The sequence below is a fragment of the Coregonus lavaretus genome (genome assembly GCF_964263955.1).
Source record: "Coregonus lavaretus genome assembly, chromosome: 33".
NCBI lineage: Eukaryota > Metazoa > Chordata > Actinopteri > Salmoniformes > Salmonidae > Coregonus > Coregonus lavaretus.
This window is the reverse complement of record NC_140020.1, coordinates 12,410,303-12,435,405: the sequence shown is the minus strand read 5'-3', so window position 1 is coordinate 12,435,405 and position 25,103 is coordinate 12,410,303. Positions and strand designations below refer to the sequence as shown.

The 25,103-nt window shown below is 46.0% G+C and overlaps 1 protein-coding gene across 1 annotated transcript in view; it reads right to left on the bottom strand.

The window, feature by feature from the left end:
- Positions 1 to 25,103, bottom strand: part of LOC311108598 (cyclin-dependent kinase 19-like) — an 88,648-nt gene that overhangs the window by 11,368 nt on the left and 52,177 nt on the right. Inside the window, exons 5-6 of the mRNA XM_084151256.1 lie at positions 13,102 to 13,159; positions 6,432 to 6,563 (exon numbers count right to left, since the gene is read on the bottom strand). Of these exons, the coding sequence (XP_084007382.1) occupies positions 6,432 to 6,563; positions 13,102 to 13,159 (190 nt within the window). The remainder of the gene's footprint in view (positions 1 to 6,431; positions 6,564 to 13,101; positions 13,160 to 25,103) is intronic.

The window sequence follows — 25,103 nt, the reverse complement described above, 5'->3', positions numbered from 1 at the left end:
GAGTGGCCTAGCCAGTCTCCAGACCTGAACCCAATAGAAAATCTTTGGAGGGAGCTGAAAGTCCGTATTGCCCAGCGACAGCCCCGAAACCTGAAGGATCTGGAGAAGGTCTGTATGGAGGAGTGGGCCAAAATCCCTGCTGCAGTGTGTGCAAACCTGGTCAAGACCTACAGGAAATGTATGATCTCTGTAATTGCAAACAAAGGTTTCTGTACCAAATATTAAGTTCTGCTTTTCTGATGTATCAAATACTTATGTCATGCAATAAAATGCAAATTAATTACTTAAAAATCATACAATGTGATTTTATGGATTTTTGTTTTAGATTCCGTCGCTCACAGTTGAAGTGTACCTATGATAAAAATTACAGACCTCTACATGCTTTGTAAGTAGGAAAACCTGCAAAATCGGCAGTGTATCAAATACTTGTTCTCCCCACTGTATGTCAGTTATACTTGACATTCCCAGGCAAGTATTCCAGGGATTTTTTTATTTAACCTTTATTTAACCAGGCAAGTCAATTAAGAACAAATTCCATTTAAGAAAAAAAAGACAAAAACACAGACAGAAGACTGGCAACTGTAACGTTTCCTCCCGTTGCGCCCCTCCGGCGCTCTGATTCGCCGGTCTACTGAGCCACCGGTCTGAGCGCACCACCTCGGCTACACCGGAATGGAAACCCAACTCACCCTAATCGCACCCTAATCACCTCCAGCGCACCTGCACCTCATCATCTCATCACCACCCCTATTTAGCCCTGGACTGTTCTTTGTGATTGTTTAGCTTCGTGTCGTTTACGCTATCTTTGTTATTTCTCTTTGTCTTTGTTAAGTAAACCTTGACCTTGTTAATTCCTGCGTCTGCGTCCTGCCTCTTCGTATATCAGTACTCGTCACAGAATCACACACCTCACGAAAATGGATGCAGCAGGAGTTTCCCAGTGCCTCGACCTATACCAGCAGCGGCTTGCCCAGTTGAACGCCGCCATGAAGGAAGTGCTCCAAACTCTGCATAATCTGCCCAGTGCTCCGGTTCCACCTCAGGGAGCGGCGAGTGCCCCCAATCCACCTCTTCCCGTGCTATCACCCACTTTTGCGGGAACCCTCGCCCTACCGGAGCGCTATGACGGTAAAACTACTAAATGTAGCGGCTTCCTGCTACAGGTTTCACTTTATCTGGCTTGTCAGCCTGGGGCATATCCATCTGACCAAGCCAGGATAGCGCTGGTGATTTCACTACTTAAAAGAAAGGCGCTGGATTGGGCCACGGTAGTCTGGGAAGGAGAGGAGGCAGTGGCACTACCCTACCCCACCTTCCTCGCTCGGTTCAGGGCAGTGTTTGATCATCTCACGGAGGGAAAGGATGGGGGTGAGTGTCTCCTCCATCTACAACAGAGAGAGGGGCCCGCGTCTGAGTACGCTCTGAGCTTTCACACGGTGGCGGTGTCTTCCGGCTGGAATGAGCGTGCTCTGCGCACGGCCTTCAGGAGAGGCTTACGGGAGGACATCAAGACGGAACTCACATGTCGGGAAGACGAGATGGACCTTGATACCCTTATCACCACGTCCATCCGTCTTGACGACATGTTGAGAGAGAGACCGCGTTCCCAACACCTCCCGGAGCCTTGACGCTCACCCCATCTGAGCTATGGAAGGCGCCCTGCTTCCGAGTCATCACCCATGGAGGTGGGCAGCACCCCCTACACCACCACGGACCACAGATCTCCTGGTGGCTCCCTATCTAGGCGTTATGACTCCCGACGCCGCTCCGTGAGTGTTACGTCAGCTCCTATCACAAAACCATTGTTTTTAGTTCCCATAACGGTGTCTAGTTATTCCTTCTCTTCCATTTCTACTGCTATGATAGATTCCGGATCAGCAGGGAACCTTATAGATAGGGAGCTGGTCTCTGAATGGGGGTTGTCCAGCGTGCCACTGCCCTCTCCACTACACGTCACCTCACTGGACAATAAACCCCTTGGATCAGGCATCATTACGCACGTCACTCTCCCCATCTCCATTCCCACACTACTGGAGCACCACGAGGAGCTGTCATTCCACATCGTCACGTCACCCCTTCACCGGATCGTCTTGGGATTGCCCTGGCTCAGACTACACAACCCCACCATCAATTGGAGCACCAAGAGGATCACAGCCTGGTCTACCTCATGCCAGAAGACCTTCCTGCTGGTGGTTTGTTGTTCCACGTCAGCGGAGAGTCCGGAGTCCGCCCTCCAGCCCAACATTCCACGTGAGTATGCAGATCTCTCCGATGTCTTCTCTTCATTAAATGCTATGTGTCTCCCTCCTCACAGGCCCTGGGACTGCGCCATTGACCTGCTGGAGGGACAACACCCCCCGAAGAGTCGCATTTACCCCCTTTCCATGGCGGAGACTGAGGCCATGGAGAAGTATGTGGCGGAGACCTTTGAAAAAGGGGTTCATCAGAATCTCTACCTCTCCTGCCTCTGCCAGCTTCTTCTTCGTGGCCAAAAAAGACGGCGGACTGAGACCATGCATTGACTACAGGGGTGCTGAACACAGTCACCACCAAGTACCAGTACCCCCTCCCTCTGGTTCCGTCGGCCATCGAGCAGCTACGAGGGGCCCGGTACTTTGCCAAGTTGGACCTGAGGAGTGCCTACAACCTGATCCGAATCCGGGAAGGAGACGAGTGGAAGACGGCATTCAGCACTACCTCAGGCCACTATGAATACTGCGTCATGCCCTACGGCCTCGCCAACGCACCTTCTGTGTTCCAGTCCTTCGTCAATGACGTGTTTATTAGACAGGTGGTGGTGTACATCGACGATATCGTGATCTACTCGGCTACGTTCGAGCAGCCTGTTGGTGAAGGGGGAGAAATGTGAATTCCACCAACAGGCCATCTCCTTCCTGGGATACAGGATCAGTCCTCACGGGGTGTTCATGGAAGGAGTGAAGACGGACGCCGTCAGGTCATGGCCAGTTCCCACCATCATCAAGGGCCTACATAGCTTCCTGGGCTTTGCCAATTTCTACCGGTGTTTCATCAGGTCCTTCAGCTCCATAGCCGACCCGCTCACCTCTCTCCTTAAGGGTGGGTCTCAGAAGCTGGCCTGGGACCCTGAGGCTGACGCTGCCTTCAAGAGGCTGAAGGAGAGGTTCACCACCGCGCCCATCCTAAAACACCCAGATCCATCTCGTCCTTTCATCCTGGAGGTGGACGCATCGGAGAAGGGCGTGGGTGCGGTCCTCTCTCAGTGGCACGGTAAGCCAGAGCAAATGTATCCCTGTGCCTTTTTCTCTAAAAAGCTTACCCCCGCAGAGAGGAACTATGGAGTTGGAGACAGGGAGCTGTTGGCGGTGGTCCTCGCTCTGGAGGAATGGAGACACCGGCTGGAGGGCGCAGTACATCCATTCCGGATTCTTACTGACCACCGGAATTTGGAGCACAAACGGGCAGCGAAACGGATGAACTCTCGTCAAGCTAGGTGGGCCCAATTTCTCACTCGCTTCCAATTCATTCTGTCCTACCGCCCAGGATCCCAGCATGTGAAGGCCGACGCACTCTCCAGGATCCACCATACCGGAGAAAGGAAGGATCTGGGGGGTCCTATCCTGCCCTCGTCTCTCATCATTGCACCTGTCGTTTGGGATGTGGACGAAGACATTCGCCTGGCGGCTCAGGAGGACCCAGCACCTGCCAACGCCCCTCCGGGGCGCGTGTATGTACCCACCAGTGTCCGTGACTGCCTGCTGATTTGGGCGCACACTACCCTTACGGCAGGACACTCTGGTATTACGCGCACCCTGCATTCTCTGGCCCAAAAATACGGGTGGCCCACCTTGGCTTCTGATGTCTCCCACTATGTCAACTCCTGTTCCGTATGTGCCCAAACGAAGACACCTCGGAACGCCCCGGCAGGCAAACTAGTTCCTCTCCCAGTGCCTCAGCGACCTTGGTCACACCTATCCATAGACTTTGTCACCAACCTTCCACATTCTGACGGCTTCACCACAGTCATGGTGGTCGTAGATTGGTTCTCCAAATCATGCCGTTTTTTGCCACTAACTGGTCTTCCTTCTGCTCTCCAGGTCTTTGAGGTCCTGTTCCAACAGGTCTTCCGGCATTATAGACTTCCGGAGGACATCGTCTCGGACCGTGGACCCCAATTCACCTCCTGAGTGTGGAAGGCTTTCCTGGAGAAGATCTGGGCCACGGCCAGCCTCACTTCTGGGTATAGGCCTCAGTCGAATGGGCAGGTGGAGCGCATGAACCAGGAGCTGGGGAGGTTTCTTCGTTGCCACTGTCAGGACCGGCAGGGTGAGTGGGCGAGGTTTCTTCCCTGGGCAGAATATGCCCAGAACTCCCTCGTTCACTCCTCCACGGGGCTCACTCCCTTCCAGTGCGTCCTGGGGTACCAGCCGGCCCTGGCCCCTTGGACACCCAGCCAGACCGATGCTCCCGCTGTCGATGAGTGGTTCCATAGGGCCGTACAGGTGTGGGACGCCGCCCATGTCCATCTCCAGAGGGCCATTCGTCGGCAGAAGGACCAAGCCGACCACCACCGCATTGAGGCCCCTGTATTCCAGCCTGGGGATCGTGTCTGGCTGTCCACAAAAAACCTCCCTCTCAGCCTGCCCTGGAAGAAACTGAGCCCCCGGCTTGTGGGGCCGTTTAAGGTCCTCCGGCGGATAAATAAGGTATCATACCGGCTGCTCCTTCCTCCTCACTACCGTGTCTAACCCACTTTTCATGTGTCTCTCCTCAGGCCGGTGGTTCCTGGTCCTCTGGCGGATGCCGTCCCCCGGGGTACGCCTCCTCCGCACCTGGACATTGACGGGAGTCCGGCATATGCGGTGAGCGACCTGCTGTACTCCAGGTCCCGTGGGGGACGGCTCCATTACCTGGTGGACTGGGAGGGGTATGGTCCTGAGGAGAGGAGCTGGGTTCTAGCTGGGGACGATCTGGACCCCAACCTAATTCGGGACTTCCACCGTCGCTGCCCTGACCAGCCCGCTCCTCGTCCTCGGGGTCGTCCTCCTGGCCAGCGACATCCAGCGGCTGGAGCTGCACGTCCAGGGGGGGGGGGGACTGTCACGTCTCCTCCCGTTACTCCCCTCCGGCATTCTGGTCTACTCAGCCACCGGTCTGAGCGCAACACCTGAATGGAAACCCAACGCACCCTAATCACCTCCAGCGCACCTGCACCTCATCATCTCATCACCACACCTATTTAGCCCTGGACTGTTCTGGATGATGTTGTGAGTGATTGTTTAGCTTTGTGTTGTTTACGCTATCTTTGTTATTTCTCTTTGTTAAGTAAACCTTGACCTTGTTAATTCCTGCGTCTGCATCCTGCCTCTTCGTATACTCAGTACTCGTCACAGCAACAGTACAAATACAACAGCAAAGAAACAGTGGATGTGTGTGTGTGCATGCAGGCATGTGTGTGGTGTGTGTGAAATAATACAATGAATCTGTAAAACAACATGCTTCCTTCCATAGGGCAAAGCAAAGTTGTGACTGTCTCAACAACCTGTTCATCTATTTGGACTATGAACTCCTCCATGGACACAGGTCCTTTAGTTTTAGGTTGGCTTGGAGGGAATTCCAAGACCAGGGGGCTGAGTAATAAAATGACCTTTTTCTATGCTCGGTTCTAATTTTCGGGACTCTTAGCATAAAACAAGACTGAGATCCGAGCATGTATGCATTTTCATTTCAAGCTAGAAGAGAGGATAGATAAAATGGCAGTATTCCTAAAATGGCCTTATAAATAGGAATGTAAGAGTGTTTGAGCCTGCGTGTTGCTAGGGATGTCGTCTAGCTAATTATACACAACAAGACATACCCCTCATACAGATAAAGACCATGTATCACACTGCTTGTCAGGCCCTAGCTGTCAACGACACCCACATGGTATCTGTGAATGTCCACGTATACTGAGGCTGAGTCTGACCAGAGCTGTATATTTAAAATTTTAGTCATTTAGCAGACACTCTTATCCAGAGTGACTTACAATAGTGAGTGCATTCATTTTTCGTCCTTTTTCTTACTGGTCCCCCGTGGGAATCGAAACCACAACTCTGGCGTTGCAAGCGCCATGCTGTACCAACTGAGCCACACAGGACCATATATGGCTCTGAGGCTGGCATACAGTAATGAGAGTAAATGCAAATACTGTCTAAGTAAACAATCAAAGAGCAAAGTTCTACTGGCCTGCCTGTGCTGGTTGGTTTTCAATTCATTTCCATCTAATCTCTGCGCTTTGGTTACAAAATAGGAAGCATGTGTTAGGTATGAATATAATTCAGGTTACACAATAACTTATCTGAAACTTCTTTCAACGTCTGTACCTTCTGTATGAAAATAAATCAGGTTACATAATAATTTATCTGAAACGTATTTTGATGCATGTACCTCTTGCCTTAAGGCTAACGACTCACCGATTGCTTTGGTGTAATGTCTGGCCCCTAGCAGAAGCTCAGGGGCCCTGTACCAGAATGTCACCACGACGGGGTCAAGGTCCGCCAGCGGTTTGAGAGGAGAGTTGAAGAGTCTGGCGAAGCCCATGTCAGCTAAAACGTGAATAAGATAGTGGTGGAAACACAACATAGTATCAATGTGAATGAATGACAGTGAAACACAGGGCGGCCTGAACCCAAGGCTACTCTACCCTCCCTGTCTTAAGCCAGGATAGCCTTATCAGGAGAGACCTGATAGTGACTGGCAGCACAAGCATTCCAAGCAGCGTTTGACCTGCTATTAGACTGATTATTATTGATATTGATATTTGTACTGCACTGTTGAGGGAGCTGGCATGTAAGCGTTTCGCTGCAACGTTTATACCTGCTGTAAACTGTGCACGTGATGAATAAACTTTGATTTGATTTCAGTGAAGGAGGTAGTGTTTGGTTTCAGGAAGGATCCCTGGCTCTGTTGAGCAAGCCATACAGATGTAGGATCTTAATTTGAGCCAGTTTGCCACAGCAGGAAAATAATCCTGCAGCAACAGGAAATGTGAATTATTATGTGTATTACATTTGCATTAATTGGATGACAAGATAAGCCTTAAGACGATCCTGCCACCACCAAAATCTTTTAAGAGCTCAATGCTGCTGTTCCTCTCTCTCGGCGGCTGTGGACTCACACGACTTGTGTTACGTTTGCTTAGGCCCACAGCACGCCAGGGACTGCATCCAGGACCCCCAGAATGCGTCAGCTGCGTCCTGCTATCCTCCAAGATGCGGCGGGAACGATTGCTGTTTTTCGGTGTGGAGGTCCACCTCGAAAGCATTATCTCCGCATTCTCAGGTTCTGAGGGCTCTTCCGGAGATGATGAAGCTGACAACATTGGGGATATGGAGGACGCTATTTTCAAAGAGCCGACTCCACTGACCCAAGCTCACGGCCTCCACTCCCCCCTGGGGAGGGTGAGTGTGGCAGTGACATCGACGAGAGGGAAGAGTTCTCCGACCTCTCCTCGGAACAATCGTCCGCTCTGTCAACTTCCCTACGCTCCGACTTCCCGGGGCTTATCTAGGGGGCTGCCAGACGCCTCGGGATCCCCCTGCCCTCCAGCCAGAGATACTGACATGATGGTGGGCGGGCCTTGGGCTCAGCGACGCAAAGTGGCGGAACCTATAACTCCCGCCATGCCCTTGCTGGATAATTATGCAGGAGGCTCCTGGGACGAACCACTAATGGCAAGGGAACCGGCAAAATCGTATTTTCCCTTTACCAGAGTGGAGGGGACGGCAAGAACCCATCACCATGGGTATCCCCTGGCTGGAGAAGACGCTGGCTGCCCACTTTATTCCAGGCTACAGCAAATGGAACGCGAATAAGCTTTTGTAGAGGTTGAAACGAAGTCAAGTCTGACATTTCTAAGTGGAAATTACAAACATCAGAAGCATTTTTAAACCTCAAATACACTACAAGTTTTACATTTTCTGCATTGCATGAAGGTTCTCCTGCAACAGGTTGATCAAATTAAGATCCTACATCTGTACCATGATTAATGTATAGCTTGTCAAAGCCACCCTGCTTGAATTCCACTGCCTTTCCTCTCTCACAAGAGCGGGGAAATCAACATATACAATGCTGCATGGCTGGTGTTTATGTCAATGCTGTCAGTAAGTCATCTTATGGGCCAGATCTGCATAGCACCTGGAGTCTATATCATGTTTTGTAGTCTTGTGGGAAGGTCTTCTGATTGTAGTCTTATGGGAAGGTCTTCTGTCTGTAGGTCTTATGTTTGTAGTGTCGTGACAATTACCACCAGGGACACCTGAAGTCAATCTTAAATTAATCATTCTTTATTAACTGCAAGCTGGAGAGGTCACACCTAGATGCATAAAGTACCGGTCTGAAGTGAGCACCGCTGGGGCAGTCCCGTTAGTTATATTTGCATGATTTAGCTTATTCATTATTCATCATTAATTCATAATTAACGTTTGGTTCATGCATGTGACCGACCAATACCTCAGGAGGCTTCTTCTCTCCAAGTTGAGACCTTAAAACTGAGATATCCCTTTCCATTCTCAAAACAATGTTCTGGGCGTACTGCCAAATTGCAGATACTGATAGTGAAAATTCCTCCCAGGCACAATCAAATCAAATTGTATTTGTCACATGCAACGAATACAACAGGTGTAGACCTTACCGTGAAATGCTTACTTACAAGCCATTAACCAACAATGCAGTTTTAAGAAAATAGAGTTAAGAAAATATTTACTAAATAAACTAAAGTAGAAAATAAACAAACTAAAAAAAGTAACACAATAAAATAACAATAATGAGGCTATATACACGGGGTACCGGTACCGAGTCAATGTGCAGGGGTACAGGTCAGTCGAGGTAATTTGTACATGTAGGTAGGGGAAAAGTGACTATGCATAGATAATAAACAGGGAGTAGCAGCAGTGTAAAAATTTGATTAATTGTTCAGCAGTCTTATGGCTTGGGGGTAGAAGCTGGTAAGGAGCCTTTTGGTCCTAGACATGGCGCTCCGGTACCGCTTGCCGTGCGGTAGCAGAAAGAACAGTTTATGACTTGGGTGACTGGAGTCTTTGACAATTTTTTGGGCCTTCCTCTGACACCGCCTAGTATATACAGTTGAAGTCAGATGTTTATATACACCTTAGCCAAATACATTTAAACTCAGTTTTTCACAATTCCTGACATTTAATTCTAGTAAAAATTCTGTTTTAGGTCAGTTAGGATCACCACTTTATTTTAAGAATGTGAAATGTCAGAATAATAGTAGAGAGAATTATTTATTTCAGCTTTTATTTCTTTCATCACATTCCCAGTGGGTCAGAAGTTTACATAAACTCAATTAGTATTTGGTAGCATTGCCTTTAAATTGTTTAACTTGGGTCAAACGTTTCGGGTAGCCTTCCACAAGCTTCCCACAATAAGTTGGGTGAATTTTGGCCCATTCCTCCTGACAGAGCTGGTGTAACTGAGTCAGGTTTGTAGGCCTCCTTGCTCGCACACGCTTTTTCAGTTCTGCCCACACATTTTCTATAGGTTTGAGGTCAGGGCTTTGTGATGGCCACATACCTTGACTTTGTTGTCCTTAAGCCATTTTGCCACAACTTTGGAAGTATGCTTGGGGTCATTGTCCATTTGGAAGACTCATTTGCGACCAAGCTTTAACTTCCTGACTGATGTCTTGAGATGTTGCTTCAATATATCCACATCATTTTCCTTCCTCATGATGCCATCTATTTTGTGAAGTACACCAGTCCCTCCTGCAGCAAAGCACCCCCACAGCATGATGCTGCCACCCCCGTGCTTCACGGTTGGGATGGTGTTCTTCGACTTGCAAGCTCCCCCTTTTTCCTCCAAACATAACGATGGTCATTATGGCCAAACAGTTCTATTTTTGTTTCATCAGACCAGAGGACATTTCTCCAAAAACTACGATCTTTGTCCCTATGTGCAGTTGCAAACCGTAGTCTGACTTTTTTATGGCGGTTTTGGAGCAGTGGCTTCTTCCTTGCTGAGCTGCCTTTCAGGTTATGTCGATATAGGACTCGTTTTACTGTGGATATAGATACTTTTGTACCCGTTTCCTCCAGCATCTTCACAAGGTCCTTTGCTGTTGTTCTGGGATTGATTTGAACTTTTCGCACCAAAGTATTTTCATCTCTAGGAGACAGAACGCGTCTCCTTCCTGAGCGGTATGACGGCTGCGTGGTCCCCTGGTGTTTATACTTGCGTACTATTGTTTGTACAGATGAATGTGGTACTTTCAGGCGTTTGGAAATTGCTCCCAAGGATGAACCAGACTTGTGGAGGTCTACAATTTTTTTTCTGAGGTCTTGGCTGATTTATTTTGATTTTCCCATGATGTCAAGCAAAGAGGCACTGAGTTTGAAGGTAGGCCTTGCAATACATCCACAGGTACACCTCCAATTGACTCAAATTATGTCAATTAGCCTATCAGAAGTTTCTAAAGCCATGACATCATTTTCTGGAATTGTCCAAGCTGTTTAAAGGCACAGTCAACTTAGTGTATTTAAACTTCTGACCCACTGGAATTGTGATACAGTTAATTATAAGTGAAATAATCTGCCTGTAAACAATTGTTGGAAAAATTACTTGTGTCATGCACAAAGTAGATGTCCTATCCGACTTGCAAAAACTATCGTTTGTTAACAAGACATTTGTGGAGTGGTTGAAAAACAAGTTTTAATGACTCCAACCTAAGTGTATGTAAACTTCCGATTTCAACTGTAGGTCCTGGATGGCAGGAAGCTTGGCCTCAGTGATGTACTGGGCCGTACGCACTACCCTCTGTAGCGCCTTACGGTCGGATGCCGAGCACTTGCCATACCAGGCGGTGATGCAACCGGTCAGGATGCTCTCGATGGTGCAGCTGTATAATTTTTTGAGGATCTGGGTACCCATGCCAAATCTTTTCAGTTTTCTGAGGGGGAAAAGGCGTTGTCGTGCCCTCTTCACGACTTTCTTGGTGTGTTTGGACCATGGAAGTTTGTTAGTGATGTGGACACCAAGGAACTTGAAGCTCTCAACCTGCTCCACTACAGCCCCGTCGATGTGAATGGGGGCGTGTTCGGCCCTCCATTTCCTGTAGTCCACGATCATCAATCAATTAGTCACTTGCATGAACCCAGTCAAATTGGTTATTAGAAAAGCACAAACATAAAATGTTCCTTCACAGTAGTCTTATGGAAAGGTCTTCTGTCTGTAGTCTTATTGGAAGGTCTACTGTTTGTAGTCTTATGAGAAGGTCTTCTGTTTGTAATCTTATGAGAAGGTCTTCTGTTTGTAGTCTTATGGGGAGGTCTTCTGTTTGTAATCTTATGGGAAGGTCTTCTGTTTGTAGTCTTATGGGAAGGTCTTCTGTGTCTGTGCAGGACCCGAAGTGAAGTTTGGTGGTCTGGTCTGGTATGGTGGGTGTCACACTGTCATTGACACCCAGACATCCCTGAGCAGCAGTCATCAGGGGGGTTCAGTGACTCTAAAACAATAATTTAGCACAAATGCTAGACTCTCAGGGTTAGGCTATAAATAGAGTCCGGCCGGCACTGCAGACCTGTGACATCATCCCAGAACAGTGCCATGCTGGGGAGCGGGTTATGCAATAGGGTGATCTGTGTGATGTGGCCATTTTGAGCCCCTCTGCCTGGTCCTGTGTCCCTGCACTCTAAAAAGTAGGGGTTCAACAAGGGTGCTTCTAAGAACCTCAAAGTTCTTCGAAGAACCTTAGGGTTCTTGGCACTGAAAATGGCCCCCAAAATGTTCTTCCAAGAACCCCATAGGAGGTGGGGTTCATCGAGGAACCTCCTTAGTTGGTGGGGGTTCTTGCAGGAACCCAACTGAAACATTTTGATTTGAAAGGACAGCAGGTGCAGGCACTTAACTGAAAAATGTAAAGATCTCTTCAATTTAAGGTAAGGTTTGTCCCTTGTATGATCTAAATTGATATTGTTTTATGATGGTACCATCTATAATTTCATATTTGTGCAAAACATAAAATGGATACAATTCAATGGATATCAATCAACAAAGCGGTAAGAATATGTATGCTATAAGAATATGTTGAAGGCTAGCTGTATTGGGTGCAGATGACTGAACTGCTCACTTTTGTGTCTGTGTCTGCAGGTATACAGACGAGGAGGCATACAAAGCAATTCTTATTGGTATGTTATGCAGATCACATTTACCATCCTCCTCCCTTACCTCTTCAATGAATAGCCCATAGGCCTTACATTATGGACAAGGTATGTGTATGAAAACCATTATCAAAACTGTTTTTTTCCATTCACATTCACCACAAAAACCAAGGTTTGAATACTGTCGTGTGCATGTTTTGTTAATTATCTGTATAATTACTATTTTTGGGATTCACAGACTTCACCCTCCCTACACCTCTGATGAATATAACAGGAAACCTGTTCAATCACCATGCACTGCAAAATCATTCTGGCTATGGATAAGGAGAACATCAACACGCCAGAGGATATACCCGTTGGACTTGCGGCTCTGCTGGGAGTTAACCTCATATTTTGATTTTTTTATTCTGCTTTGCCACTAAAATCATAATAAACACTGAGAACTAAAATACTGTGTTACTATTGTTATTGTTATGCGTATTATTATTATTAATAATAATAATAATAATAATAATAATAATAATAGGAAGGGGGGTAGTTCAAAAATTAACCCCAAAAGGTTCTTCAAAAGGTTTTTCGGGGATCCATTAAAAGGGGTTCTATGAAGAACCCTTGTAAAGGCTTCTTTGAATAACTTATTGGGGTTCCCCCACAGTTTCAATTTGAAGAACCCCTAAAGAATACTCCAGGAACCTTTTCTTTTTAGAGTGTGTGTTCAGAGTCCCTCTCAGAGGCTGGTTGAAGGTTAAAGCTGCAGCCATTGTGAAGTAAACAAGCTCATTGATCTATCTGCTGTAGAAATATTATTAAGCTGTTTTGCTCACATTCAAGTTTAAAATGTGAATACAAATAATATGATGTATAATCAACCTACTGACAGACAACCTACTTACTGACAGAGTTTTAAGCTTTAAATAACTGAATCAGCAGCCCGCTCCATCAATCATCTACATTTAGCCCATCTTACCGATTTTCACTCGTCCTCGTTCTGGGCCCTCCCCCATAACCAAAATGTTGGCTGGTTTCTAGAGGAGAGAGAGACAAACAGACAAACAGTTAATCATCTTGTTTTGTGTGCGTTTCAGCCTTCAGGGAAGCCTCAGAGGCTCCAAGACCAACTAAGACAACACAACACATACAGTGGGGAAAAAAAGTATTTAGTCAGCCACCAATTGTGCAAGTTCTCCCACTTAAAAAGATGAGAGAGGCCTGTAATTTTCATCATAGGTACACGTCAACTATGACAGACAAATTGAGAAAAAAAAATCCAGAAAATCACATTATAGGATTTTTAATTAATTTATTTGCAAATTATGGTGGAAAATAAGTATTTGGTCACCTACAAACAAGCAAGATTTCGGGCTCTCACAGACCTGTAACTTCTTCTTTAAGAGGCTCCTCTGTCCTCCACTCGTTACCTGTATTAATGGCACCTGTTTGAACTTGTTATCAGTATAAAAGACACCTGTCCACAACCTCAAACAGTCACTCTTCAAACTCCACTATGGCCAAGACCAAAGAGCTGTCAAAGGACACCAGAAACAAAATTGTAGACCTGCACCAGGCTGGGAAGACTGAATCTGCAATAGGTAAGCAGCTTGGTTTGAAGAAATCAACTGTGGGAGCAATTATTAGGAAATGGAAGACATACAAGACCACTGATAATCTCCCTCGATCTGGGGCTCCACGCAAGATCTCACCCCGTGGGGTCAAAATGATCACAAGAATGGTGAGCAAAAATCCCAGAACCACACGGGGGGACCTAGTGAATGACCTGCAGAGAGCTGGGACCAAAGTGACAAAGCCTACCATCAGTAACACACTACGCCGCCAAGGACACAAATCCTGCAGTGCCAGACGTGTCCCCCTGCTTAAGCCAGTACATGTCCAGGCCCGTCTGAAGTTTGCTAGAGTGCATTTGGATGATCCAGAAGAGGATTGGGAGAATGTCAGATGAAACCTAAATATAACTTTTTGGTAAAAACTCAACTCGTCGTGTTTGGAGGACAAAGAATGCTGAGTTGCATCCAAAGAACACCATACCTACTGTGAAGCATGGGGATGGAAACATCATGCTTTGGGGCTGTTTTTCTGCAAAGGGACCAGGACGACTAATCTGTGTAAAGGAAAGAATGAATGGGGCCATATATCGTGAGATTTTGAGTGAAAACCTCCTTCCATCAGCAAGGGCATTGAAGATTAAACGTGGCTGGGTCTTTCAGCATGACAATGATCCCAAACACACCGCCCGGGCAACGAAGGAGTGGCTTCGTAAAAAGCATTTCAAGGTCCTGGAGTGGCCTAGCCAGTCTCCAAATCTCAACCCCATAGAAAATCTTTGGAGGGAGTTGAAAGTCTGTGTTGCCCAGCGACAGCCCCAAAACATCACTGCTCTAGAGGAGATCTGCATGGAGGAATGGGCCAAAATACCAGCAACAGTGTGTGAAAACCTTGTGAAGACTTACAGAAAACGTTTGACCTGTGTCATTGCCAACAAAGGGTATATAACAAACTATTGAGAAACTTGTTATTGACCAAATACTTATTTTCCACCATAATTTGCAAATAAATTCATTACAAATCCTACAATGTGATTTTCTGGATTTTTTTTTCTCATTTTGTCTGTCATAGTTGACGTGTACCTATGATGAAAATTACAGGCCTCTCTCATCTTTTTAAGTGGGAGAACTTGCACAATTGGTGGCTGACTAAATACTTTTTTTCTCCACTGTAAATGAGGTTACACTCACTTCACCCCCTTGCCATTTTTCCTATTTTGTTGCCTTACAACCTGGAATTAAAATATATTTTTTGGAGGTTTGTATCATTTGATTTACACAACATGCCTACCACTTTGAAGGTGCAAAATATTTTTTATTGTGAAACAAAAAATAAGACAAAAAAACAGAAAACTAGAACGTGCATAACTATTCGGCCCCCCAAAGTCAATACTTTGTAGAGCCACCTTTTGCAGCAATTACAGCTGCAAGTCTCTTGGGGTATGTCTCTATAAGCTTGGCACATCTAGCCACTGGGATTGTTGCCCATTCTTCAAGGCAAAACTGCTCCAGCTCCTTCAAGTTGGATGGGTTCCGCTGGTGTACAGCAATCTTTAAGTCATACCACAGATTCTCAATTGGATTGAGGTCTGGGCTTTGACTAGGCCATTCCAAGACATTTAAATGTTTCCCCTTAAACCACTCAAGTGTTGCTTTAGCAGTATGCTTAGGGTCATTGTCCTGCTGTAAGGTGAACCTCCGTCCCAGTCTCAAATCTCTGGAAGACTGAAACAGGTTTCCCTCAAGACTTTCCCTGTATTTAGCGCCATCCATCATTCCTTCAATTCTGACCAGTTTCCCAGTCCCTGCCGATGAAAAACACCACCACAGCATGATGCTGCCACCACCATGCTTCACTGTGGGGATGGTGTTCTCGGGGGGATAAGAGGTGTTGGGTTTGCGGCAGACATAGCGTTTTCCTTGATAGCCAAAAAGCAAAATTTTAGTCTCATCTGACCAGAGTACCTTCTTCCATATGTTTGGGGAGTCTCCCACTTATCTTTTGGCGAACACCAAACGTGTTAGCTTATTTTTTTCTTTAAGCAATGGCTTTTTTTCTGGCCACTCTTCCGTAAAGCCCAGCTCTGTGGAGTGTACGGCTTAAAGTGGTCCTATGGACAGATACTCAAATCTCCACTGTGGAGCTTTGCAGCTCCTTCAGGGTTATCTTTGGTCTCTTTGTTGCCTCTCTGTTTAATGCCCTCCTTGCCTGGTCCGTGAGTTTTGGTGGGTGGCCCTCTCTTGGCAGGTTTGTTGTGGTGCCATATTCTTTCCATTTTTTAATTATGGATTTAATGGTGCTCCGTGGGATGTTCAAAGTTTCTGATATTTTTTTATAACCCAACCCTGATCTGTACTTCTCCACAACTTTGTCCCTGACCTGTTTGGAGAGCTCCTTGGTCTTCATGGTGCCGCTTGCTTGGTGGTGCCCCTTGCTTAGTGGTGTTGCAGACTCTGGGGCCTTTCAGAACAGGTGTATATATATTGAGATCATGTGACACTTAGATTGCACACAGCTGGACTAATTATGTGACTTCTAATTATGTGACTTCTGAAGGTAATTGGTTGCACCAGATCTTATTTAGGGGATTCATAGCAAAGGGGGTGAATACATATGCACGCATCACCTTTCCGTTATTTATTTTGTATAGTTTTTTCAAACAAGTAATTTTTTTCATTTCACTTCACCAATTTTGACTATTTTGTGTATGTCCATTACATGAAATCCAAATAAAAATCCATTTAAATTACAGGTTGTAAAGCAACAAAATAGGAAAAGCGCCAAGGGGGATGAATACTTTTGCAAGGCACTGTATTATAAACTGGGTAGTTTGGCTCCTGGATGCTGATTGGCTGAAAGCTGTGGTATATCCGACATTATAAACTGGGTGGTTCAAGCCCTGAATGCTGATTGGCTGAAAGCCAATACCACGGGTATGACAAAACATGTATTTTTACTACTCTAATTGCGTTGGTAACCAGTTTATAATAGCAATAAGGCACCTCAGGGGTTTGTGGTATATGGCCAATATACCATGGCTAAGGGCTGTATCCAGGCACTTAGTGTTGCGTCGTGCATAAGAACAGCTCTTAGTCATGGTATATTGGCCATATACCACACCTCCTTGGGCCTTATTGCTTAAATAGACAAAAATGCCATGCATGTCCAATGTCTTTTAGGGGGAGGTTTTGGCAATATCAGTGTAACATACAAATAACAGAGGCAGAGCATGCCAAATGGAAAATGAGTCACGCTATTAACCTCCATACTGCCAAAGACAAAAAAGAGGTCAAACTATTATAAAACTTCTACTGTGAATGATTGCTCCGTCAATGATTGTACTGATCGTTGATATCAAGGTCTACCATGGTGGTGAATCATGCCTGTGCCTTTGGGACATTGCTTCCAACCACACAATAATGTTCTCATACGGAGTCTGTGTTTTAGGGCTTTGGTTAGGCATGATATTATGATGCCCGGTATAGCTCTCTGTGGTTTACTGCATGACACCAGAACCACCTAGCCAATTAAACCCGGACACATGGAGAAACAGAACAAATATTAATCTAAGCCAGACAGTCCAATAACTAATCTTGCAGAGAACAAATTTGCATTATATTTCAATCAAAGAACACAGTTTGCCATGGTGTGTCCAGCACATAACCACCACTGTTTTCACTTTCACTTTATCCAAAGATTTATGCCCAAAGAAAAAGGGTCTCCATGTTGGGAATCAGTGAAAGTGCAGCTTAGACATGGAATGTAATAGCTCTGCTTCATCTATTATCCATACTGCACATTAAAGCCATAGACAGGTGTCTATTCCACAAGTTACCACCAGCTAAATCTATGACGTTAAAATGCCTATTTACTCTGTTCCATCGGACTGCGCAATCCACTGTCTCATCAGCCCTGCCACGCAATTTATAAACTTGATCTCCACTCCAAATCCTTCCATTGTCTGTTAGTCCACTGAATCTGTGTGAATCTTAAATCTCATAGGATTCAATCTACTCAACAAACAGGTTCAAACAGGGTTTGCTATAGGGATGCCACTTATAATGAGCTCTACTATTCAAACACACAACAAAACACTGCTATCGGCAAACACTATGATGACTCACATGAGGAGGGTCTCTTTTCAAGCCCAATGACTGGCACTGGCTCCTCTTGAAATTCTAAACTGGGCTAATGGATTCAAGACATTCATTTTCATTGGCCCAATGTTCAAAGAGATCATATTTCCATACAGGTAAACAATAACTGTGAAAACACTCACATAAAACAGAAACTGGATGAATGGGCAATGAAAAAGTAAAATGAGCATGTAAATTAGGTTGTAATGTTGCTGTCTGATATAGTTTTTCTACAAAAGTTAGCATTTTATGGACTCTAACATGTGCTTAGCTTCCCAGGAAAGTTAGGAGGCTTTGTGCAGTGGGTCAGGAGTGGTAAACAGATATCCCTAAGCCAGGGGTGCAGGTTTTGGTTTTTGCCCTAACACTACACAGCTGATTCAAAGCTTGATGATTAATTGATTATTTGAATCAGCTGTGTAGTGCTAGGGGAAAAAAAGTATGTCCCGAGGACCGTGTTTGGGAAACACTGCCCTAAGCCCTCCATGGACATAAAAACATACCCCCGTCGAGTCAAAAATAGCCGTGTTTTCAGGCCAGGAAGGGCCAGAGGCTAACACTATCTTTACATGTACTGGGAACCATACAACAGTGCCATTATTAATTCAGCGGCTTTGTCCTTGCTTTTCTCTCTTTTTTCAGATTAAGTAATGACGCGTTTTTTGTCGGCGCACAGGCATTAACCACTCTACTGTCAGAACCATGCTATAGCAGTGCAGGCCTGCCACAGCCCACTGCACACTGGATATAGACCTAGGGAGGGCACATACATACTCAGATAAAGAACAGTTGGTGAGGATGCTATTTTCATAGACATTTCCTAGTGGCGCACGTGGCATGTGACTGCGGGTAGCCAGGGATTACTCCAGCTGTGAACAATATTCCATTACGTCAGAGATAAGGGCATGTCCTTAGTAATCCATCATGACAACGACCCACCATAGGCAGGCAGGTGAGAGAGAGCAACCTATCTATATGCTGCAGCTGAAATCTAACAGACTGGACATATTTACTTTCTTTAAGGAATTTCCGACCTCAGACATTTGTTCCTGGCAAAGATTGGAATTATTGCAGTATTCAAGTGAACAACCTAGGCTTGGAGTACATCTGCAGTCAGCGTGGTGGGGGAGGAAGCCAAACAGTCACCCAGGGGGGGGAGTGGGACCTGCGATCTGGGATCTAACTGTGCTGGCTGCTGGTTGGTGGCTGGTGTGGGTTACATAACATGGCAGGAGGAGGGGCTGCCTGGCTCGCTGGAGACTGAGGATGGGGCGGGGCTGCCTGGCTTGCTGGAGACTAAGGAGGGATACAGTAGGGAGGGGAGGCTGGTTTCTCTGCAGCGGTGCAGTGCACAGCCGCAGCACAAGGTTGAGTGTTGCATAATAGACAGAGTGGTGGAGGGAGCCATGAAAGACATGCAGTTACTCTACCACTGTGGTTGTTTATAAAGCACTGAGTCGCTGGAGTAAATAGCCCCCCAGGAGATTAGGAATGCTGTTTGCATTACACACCCTTTAGCCTAACTCTAACACACCTCCCCCAACATGACTGGGGAGTACAAATGTATAAAAAACTGTCCCATGTCCAGATGGGGTGGAATGTGGCATTTTCCAATGAGTAGCAAAATCTGAGGTACACGGCTATAAAGTGGTAGAGAAAGGGAGTTGACTCTTTCATATTCAGGACAATTTCACAATGGAATGGCCAACAAACTCCCTGTGCAAAACAGACTACACATACCCACGTATCCCAATTCCGAACACCACCAGCTTGAGAGTGGAATTTCCACAATAGCAGGAAGTGCTTGCTTTGAGAAAACACACTAAACTGCAAAACATCAACCTTTATCTGGAATCAGACACAGAGAAAGCGACAACAGAGAAATTCACCATGCGGCAAAGAAAATAGTTATTAAGAGCCGGAAGAATTGGTGTTCAGATAAGGGAGAGTCTGACCTCCAACATGAAAAACAACGCTAGCTACTGTGGGAGTGTGTTTTAATTCCAGCAGTAGCTAGCTATGTGCTGACCATGTACAGTGGTACTGACAGAGGCCCTGGCCTCTGCTTAGATAAAGGCTTGCTTGTGCAACAGGAAGGCAGCTACGGCAGGACATACCTTATGCCGCTATTAGTGTTGAGGTCAGACACATTCAATCAAAAACACAAGACCATTGCGCCTTCTGTTGTATCCTGGGTGATTCATTAACCACATCTATTGACCAGGCATTAAAGACCTGCTTAATCCTATAGACTCTCTAAGCAGAATTATAGAAATCCGTAATTGATGACACACTCTCAACAATTAATACCATGTCATAAACTGCTCAGCAATCACCAACATCAACGACAACGTGATCCACTATCCTCACAAAGTTATCAATCAACTCGGATTTCACCTCCAAAATAACCCCTACAAGGGACACATATTGAACAAGGGACCATCAATGGCATGGCAGTGCAGTAGTATGTCTTCATCTCTGTATTACTCCACCCAGGCTGTTGTGGTATAGGCCCAGTTAGTAAGAATGAGGACCTGACTGATAGATCTCAGTGTATTTATATAATGGGAGTTAGCGTTGGTCCTCATCGCACCATGCTGCCATCTGGGAGAGCTGAGAGAGATTACACGATAGGGGATGGCCTGATGAAGGCCTGATAACAACCCTGGAGCTGTGGGACTTGCAGATTCATTCTACTCTGCCTTAGTCTCCAGTGACGGAACGGAAGTCACATCAACTGACTGACTTATGCTCTGGAGTGTGCTGACTCAATTAGTGTGCTGGGAGTAAACACCAAACATCTGGGCACCAATGAGTTAGAATAGATTAGATTCTCTACTACCCATTCATCCACCCATGGACATTTGTATTTATTATTTGTATTTGTTATGGCAGCAGCTACTCTTCCTGTGGTCCAGCAAAAATTAAGGCAGTAATATACATTATAATAACATTTTTAAACATTAAAATACATTTTACAACAGATTTCACAACACATTAAGTGTGTGCCCTCAGGCCACTACTCTACTACCACACACAATCCAGGTGTACGTGTGTGTGTAGAGTGTATGTTATGTATGTTTGTATGTGTGTGTTTCTGTTTGACTCTTCACAGTCCTCGCTGTTCCATAAGGTGTATTTTTACATGTTTTAAAAAACCTGTCCCTCTTTGACGAGTGTGTTATCAGGAACATATCTTTGCAAGTCTTCTACTCATTGCAATCATCCCCTGTGTTTACTGCTTGAAGAATGTCAATATAATGACACAGCTGGTGTCTGCTAATAGCAACTGACTTCACACTGGCTGGCATGACACAAACTATTGTCTATCCATAAGCTAGTTGGTAAGTGTTATGCCTCTGTTATATAGTATTATTAGTGATGGGGTAAAAATCAATACAGTTACATATCGGGATATTATTTTTTACGATATATCGTATGGGCGGCAGGTAGCTTAGTGGGTAAGAGCGTTGTGCCAGTAACCGAAAGGTCGCTGGTTCTAATCCCCGAGCCGACTAGGTGAAAAATCTGTCGACGTGCCCTTAAGCAAGGCACTTAACCCTAATTGCTCCTGTAAGTCGCTCTGGATAAGAGCGTCTGCTAAATGACTAAAATGTAAATGTAATGTATCGTTTTGACAATATCGCAATATTTCTCTTTTTAATTTTTGTACTTTTACCCCTTTTTCTCCCCAATTTCATGATATCCAATTGGTAGTTACAGTCTTGTCCCATCGCTGCAACTCCCCTACGGACTCGGGAGAGGCAAAGGTCGAGAGCCATGCGTCCTCCGAAACACGACCCTGCCAAGCCGCACTGCTTCTTGACACACTGCTCGCTTAAACCGGAAGCCAGCCGCACCAATGTGTAGGAGGAAACACTGTCCAGCTGGCGACCGAAGTCAGTTTGCAGGCGCCCGGCCCGCCACAAGGAGTCGCTAGAGCGCGATGGGACAAGGAAATCCCGGCCGACCAAACCCTCCCCTAACCCAGACGATGCTGGGCCAATTGTGCGCCGCCTCATGGGTCCCCCGATCACGGCCAGCTGTGAAACAGCCTGGGATCAAACCCGGGTCTGTAGTGACCGCTGCGCCACTCGGGATGCCCGCAATATATTTTTTGCGCTAGTTGGCTGTATCTGCACCAAAACTCCAGTATTTTGGTAAAGGTATTGCTTGTTCTCCATCTTCTTTGTAAATAGGGAGCCAATTTGTTTTCAGCACTTTTATTTCCATGACTGATCAAAACTCATTCTCATGGCTCTCTGTTGTCCTTCTGTAGCAGATATTTGGTGAACAATATGTCTGGAACATCGAATGGCAATAAAATCAGAGTATCGAATTGCAATACATGTATTGATCATATCTTTACTAATGCTGCAGAGATTTGTTTGAAAGCAGTATCCAAATCCATTGGATGTAGTGATCACAATATAGTAGCCATATCTAGGAAAACCAAAGTTCCAAAGGCTGAGCCTAATATTGTGTATAAGAGATCATACAATAAGTTTTGCAGTGATTCCTATGTTGTTGATGTAAAGAATATATGTTGGTCCGTGGTGTGTAATGAGGAGCAAACACACACTGCACTTGACACATTTATGAAATTGCTTATTCCAGTTACTAATAAGTATGCACCCATTAAGAAAATGACTGTAAAAACTGTTAAATCCCTGTGGATTGATGTGGAATTGAAAAATTGTAGGGATGTTACAGCACCAGTCACGATGGTTACCCAAAGGACCCATAGAGAGCACGTCACATTTTGTATTATTTTGTCCCCCGATTTCCCTGTTGTGTTGGGTCTTCCCTGGTTTGCACTACACAACCCCACCTCAGGGTATGTGTCTAGGTGTTTCCGTTGGTGCAATCACGGTGGAAAGTTCAGACACTTCCACCACCGTGCGCATCCCCCCCGAATACCACTGATTACCGAGCATTGAACAAGGGGACAATACGTTATAGTTATTCTCTGGAGTGCGTGTCTGAGAGGGGGACGAATGGAAGACAGCATTCAGCACAACCACGGGGCATTACGAATACCTGGTGATGCCGTACGGGTTGATGAATGCTCCATCCGTTTAGTTAGCCACCAATTGTGCAAGTTCTCCACCTTAAAAAGATGAGAGAGGCCTGTAATTTTCATCATAGGTACACGTCAACTATGACAGACAAAATGAGAAAATAAATTCCAGAAAATCACATTGTAGGATTTTTTATGAATTTATTTGCAAATTATGGTGGAAAATAAGTATTTGGTCAATAACAAAAGTTTCTCAATACTTTGTTATATACCCTTTGTTGGCAATGACACAGGTCAAACATTTTCTGTAAGTCTTCACAAGGTTTTCACACACTGTTGCTGTTATTTTGGCCCATTCCTCCATGCAGATCTCCTCTAGAGCAGTGATGTTTTGGGGCTGTCGCTGGGCAACACAGACTTTCAACTCCCTCCAAAGATTTTCTATGGGGTTGAGATCTAGAGACTGGCTAGGCCACTCCAGGACCTTGAAATGCTTCTTACGAAGCCACTCCTTCGTTGCCCGGGCGGTGTGTTTGGGATCATTGTCATGCTGAAAGACCCAGCCACGTTTCATCTTCAATGCCCTTGCTGATGGAAGGAGGTTTTCACTCAAAATCTCACGATACATGGCCCCATTCATTCTTTCCTTTACACGGATCAGTCGTCCTGGTCCCTTTGCAGAAAAACAGTCCCAAAGCATGATGTTTCCACCCCCATGCTTCGCAGTAGGTATGGTGTTCTTTGGATGCAACTCAGCATTCTTTGTCCTCCAAACACGACGAGTTGAGTTTTTACCAAAAAGTTCTATTTTGGTTTCATCTGATCATATGACATTCTCCCAATCCTCTTCTGGATCATCCAAATGCACTCTAGCAAACTTCAGACGGGCCTGGACATGTACTGGCTTAAGCAGGGGGACACGTCTGGCACTGCAGGATTTGAGTCCCTAGCGGCGTAGTGTGTTACTGATGGTAGGCTTTGTTACTTTGGTCCCAGCTCTATGCAGGTCATTCACTAGGTCCCCCCGTGTGGTTCTGGGATTTTTGCTCACCGTTCTTGTGATCATTTTGACCCCACGGGGTGAGATCTTGCGTGGAGCCCCAGATCGAGGGAGATTATCAGTGGTCTTGTATGTCTTCCATTTCCTAATAATTGCTCCCACAGTTGATTTCTTCAAACCAAGCTGCTTACCTATTGCAGATTCAGTCTTCCCAGCCTGGTGCAGGTCTACAATTTTGTTTCTGGTGTCCTTTGACAGCTCTTTGGTCTTGGCCATAGTGGAGTTTGGAGTGTGACTGTTTGAGGTTGTGGACAGGTGTCTTTTATACTGATAACAAGTTCAAACAGGTGCCATTAATACAGGTAACGAGTGGAGGACAGAGGAGCCTCTTAAAGAAGAAGTTACAGGTCTGTGAGAGCCAGAAATCTTGCTTGTTTGTAGGTGACCAAATACTTATTTTCCACCATAATTTGCAAATAAATTCATAAAAATTCCTACAATGTGATTTTCTGGAAAAAAAATCCTCAATTTGTCTGTCATAGTTGACGTGTACCTATGATGAAAATTACAGGCCTCTCTCATCTTTTTAAGTGGGAGAACATGCACAATTGGTGGCTGACTAAATACTTTTTTTCCCCACTGTATGTATTCCGGAATAAATCCTGTTATTCTGTGATTTACCCTCCTGCGCCTGACTCCTTCAAATCACCCATCACATAATCACACACCCGCCATGGAGTCAGCAGGAGAGGAGCACATGCCTGGAGTCGTGGCACGGGTCCGGGAGCATTCGACGATGCTAGCCAGCTTGGGAGAAGCGATGGATCGTGTTATCCAGGTCGTCCAACACCTGGAAAGGAGAGGACCCGATCTGTCGGAACCAGCTGGAAGACCGGATCCAGCCACCCATACCCCAGCACCCAGAAGGATATATCCCGACCACGGGATTTCAACGGGACAGCTGCTCTCTGCCAGGGATTCCTCCTCCAACTGGAGGTATATTATTCCAACATCAGTCCGGCCCCATCGGAGCGGGAGAAGACCTCGTCTCCTGCCTCTCGGGGAAGCCCTGGAGTGGTCCAACGAGGTCTGGAATTAAGGAGGAGCAGCGTTGGACAACTACGGGGAGTTCGCTCGCCTCTTTCGGGCTGTCTTCGATCACCCGCCCGAGGGTAGAGAGGCGGGCGAGCGGCTGGTCCACCTAAGGCAGGGGACGAGGACCGCGCAGGACTTCGCCCTGGAGTTCCGGACTC